Source organism: Cebus imitator, unplaced genomic scaffold (genome assembly GCF_001604975.1).
Source record: "Cebus imitator isolate Cc_AM_T3 unplaced genomic scaffold, Cebus_imitator-1.0 Scaffold62, whole genome shotgun sequence".
Lineage (NCBI taxonomy): Eukaryota > Metazoa > Chordata > Mammalia > Primates > Cebidae > Cebus > Cebus imitator.
The window spans coordinates 5,589,156-5,592,134 of NW_016107377.1; the positions used below are offsets into that span (position 1 = coordinate 5,589,156).

Consider the following 2,979-nt stretch of genomic DNA (forward strand, 5'->3'; position numbering starts at 1 on the left):
GAAAAAAAGAAACCTCATAATCTTTTAAGAAAGTTTCTGAATTGGTGTTGGGCTGCATTCAAAGCCGTCCTGGGCTCTATGTGGCTGGTCGGCCGTGGGTCGGACAGGCTTGGTGTGGACAGTCCAGTCGGGCGACGTGCGCTGCTGGAAAGGGCTTGCAGCCGCGCCCATGGCAGCCCCGCTCTATTTTCCATGGTGGACTCACTCCACCCAAACCCCGAGCAGCTCACCTTCATGCCCTGAACGTTCTTCAGCATGACATCGCCGATTCTTTGGTAATCTCCTCTGATCTGGGCATTGGAGCGGCCTTCCCTGAGAGCAAAAGCAAAGGGTTGGAAACGCAAAGCGTTAGTAGTGACATGACTGGAAGACGCCCAGCCCTGGATTACAGACGTCAGCCTACTGCCTCCTTTCCAATCACCCCTCCCAGGACGTCTCCTGGGTGTCTTCTGAACTTACAGGGTCACGGAATGTTAGCACTGGAAGGAAACATGAAAATTACCCCTCTCATCCTGCAAAGAATTCCACTGACACTTTGAAAGAGACAAGGGAAAGTTAATTTCCGATCCTTTTAATTTGGTTTAATTATTTTGTTCTACCCATCTGCACACTGGAGTTTGATTTTGTATTAATTTGGGTGATTTTAGGGTCACCAGGTCAGCACAGAGATCATTTGCTGAATATATACAGATTCTATTCTAGATACTTTCAGGAAGCGAGACTCAGCCCCAAAGCCAGGATTCTGCTTCCCAGAGCCCTTGCCTGAAGCAGACCAATAGCTGTCCGTAGCCCTTGGGAAGAGAATGCATAACTTAGAAAGTACAGGAGATGGTGCCTGAAGGTGGGAGTGAGCAAATGCCACAGAAGAGAGTAGGGTGTGTGGCCCAGGAAGAGAGAGGGGCGTGGAGGGGAGGGCTATGGTCCCCAGACATGTTGGGTGCTAGACAGCAAAGCTGTGGGCACTTTCAGTGAGGGTTGGGGTACACGTTCACCTGTCCAATGGCTCAGTGATAACGCTGATCGATGCAGAAAGAAATACAACATCAATGGTAGCAAGTATTTACTAAGTGCTGTCCATGTACCAGACACTGTGCTGAGTTAATTATAGGCATTAACCCTTTTAGTCCTCATAGAAACCCCTGAGGCAGGTATCACTGTCACCCTCATTGTACAGTGAAGGAGACAGAAGCAGAAAGAAACCAGGAACTTGTCCGACATCTGTTAGTACACAGGAGCCCCGCCCTCGTTTCCCAGGCTACACACCTCGCCGAGTGCCAGTGCGAAGCTGCTGACTTTCCCATCCATGAGAAAGGAATTTCCCAGAGACGACTAGAACACGGTTTTCAACTAGCAACCTGGCTAATATCTTTAAACCAACTGTCCAGGAAAACCAGAAGCCAACTTACATGAAAGGGAGAAATTAAACAAACACAGCGAAAACAAAACACAGCAAAAAACCCGGGCACTAGGTTTCCGACGGGAAGTGAGAGGTCCTCAAAGTAGGAAAAAAGCAGCCCAGTCGGGAGGGACCCGGGATCTACCTACACCCTCTGATGGTTAATATCGAGTGCCAACCTCACTGGATTGAAGGATGCAAAGTATTGCTCCTGGGTGTGTCTGTGAGGGTATTGCCAAAGGAGCTTAACATTTGAGTCAGTGGGCTGGGGAAGGCAGACCCACCCTCAACCTGGTGGGCGCCATCAACCCAGTTGCAGTGCAGCCAGGATAAAAGCAGACAGAACAACGTGGAAGGTCTAGACTGGCCTGGCCTCCCAGCCTACATTTTTCTCCCGTGCTGGAGGCTTCCTGAGTTCTTCAACTCTGGGACTCAGACTGGCTACCTTGCTCCTCAGCTTGCAGATGGCCTACTGTGGGACCTCAGCTTGTGAATGTGTGAGTCAGTACTCCTTAATAAACTCCCCTTAATATATATATCTATCCTATTAATTCTGTTCCTCTAAAGAATCCTGACTAATACACACCCCACAGATCGGGGGGCTAAGAACCCTCCAGCAATGCAAGAAATGGCTTCCACTGGGTCACTCAGAGCCTTCCAGACACTGACTCAATCTCCGATTCATCAGGGATCTTCTGATGAACGGAAGAGGGCAAGGAGAATGTACACACTTAATTAAGCAAACCCAGGAGGTAGAAAAGTCATCGTGAGCAGAAACAGGTTGCTCCTGGCTTCACATTCCGGGCAATCAACAGTATTATTTATTCCGTTGGTTCCAACTAAGCAGACGGTGTAAATTACACCATGGGGAGACTGAGGGCACCCAAACCTTTTAGGTAATTAAAGCTTCTTTAAAATGAAAGAAAAGAGAGCAACCCCAGGCTCCCCAGCTCCCTCCGGGGCCTTCACTGCTGCCCTGTGTGCTGGTGGTCTTCAACCTGGTCCGTTCCCTTCCACCAGCACAGCATCCTCAGTCCTTTGCATTCTCTTAGCTGCCTTAATTGCCACTGCTTCTCTGCTAATTAAAATACAAATCTGTCCCCGCCGCTCCCCTGAAAAGGCTCTGGGAAGATGGCCATTAACCTCAACCACCAGAGCCTATCTCCCCTCCTCCTACATTCAGGCTCTCCGGGCTGGTCGGTCCCACTGTGTGGCCCTCCAGGTCCTCTGCTATAGGAAGCTTTCCTCTCCAGACTCCCTCATTGCTCTTCAGGCCAACCCTTCAGCTCTCGTGGCCACCTCTTCAGGCTGCTCCCAAGCTATCTGTGTTTTGGAAACGCTTTGGTGGTCTTCTCTCTCACCCTCTACTTCTTCCCATACAAGCCTCCTATCTGCCATGGTTTCAGTTCACAATGCCGAACCACGACCGACCCAGGTACTGTGTTTCTTAGACCATCCAAAGTGCGCCATGTGAATGACCCCACATCTCGTATCTCAAACACAAGATGTTCCAAACAGAGTTTAGAATCTTGTTTCCAACACCAAATTCTCTCTCTCCTTTTTAAATTTTTTTTTTTTTTTTT

At 49.3% G+C, this 2,979-nt stretch overlaps 1 protein-coding gene across 6 annotated transcripts in view; it reads right to left on the minus strand.

The window, feature by feature from the left end:
* The window catches only part of FARP1 (FERM, ARH/RhoGEF and pleckstrin domain protein 1), a 330,763-nt gene that overhangs the window by 25,902 nt on the left and 301,882 nt on the right, over positions 1 to 2,979 (minus strand). For all 6 annotated transcript variants that reach the window (XR_005200535.1, XM_037739083.1, XM_037739086.1 and 3 more), the window contains exon 17: positions 231 to 312. Coding sequence is in view for 5 of the 6 variants with exons in the window: in XM_037739083.1 (XP_037595011.1) it covers positions 231 to 312 (82 nt within the window). In the remaining variant the exon portion in view is untranslated. The remainder of the gene's footprint in view (positions 1 to 230; positions 313 to 2,979) is intronic.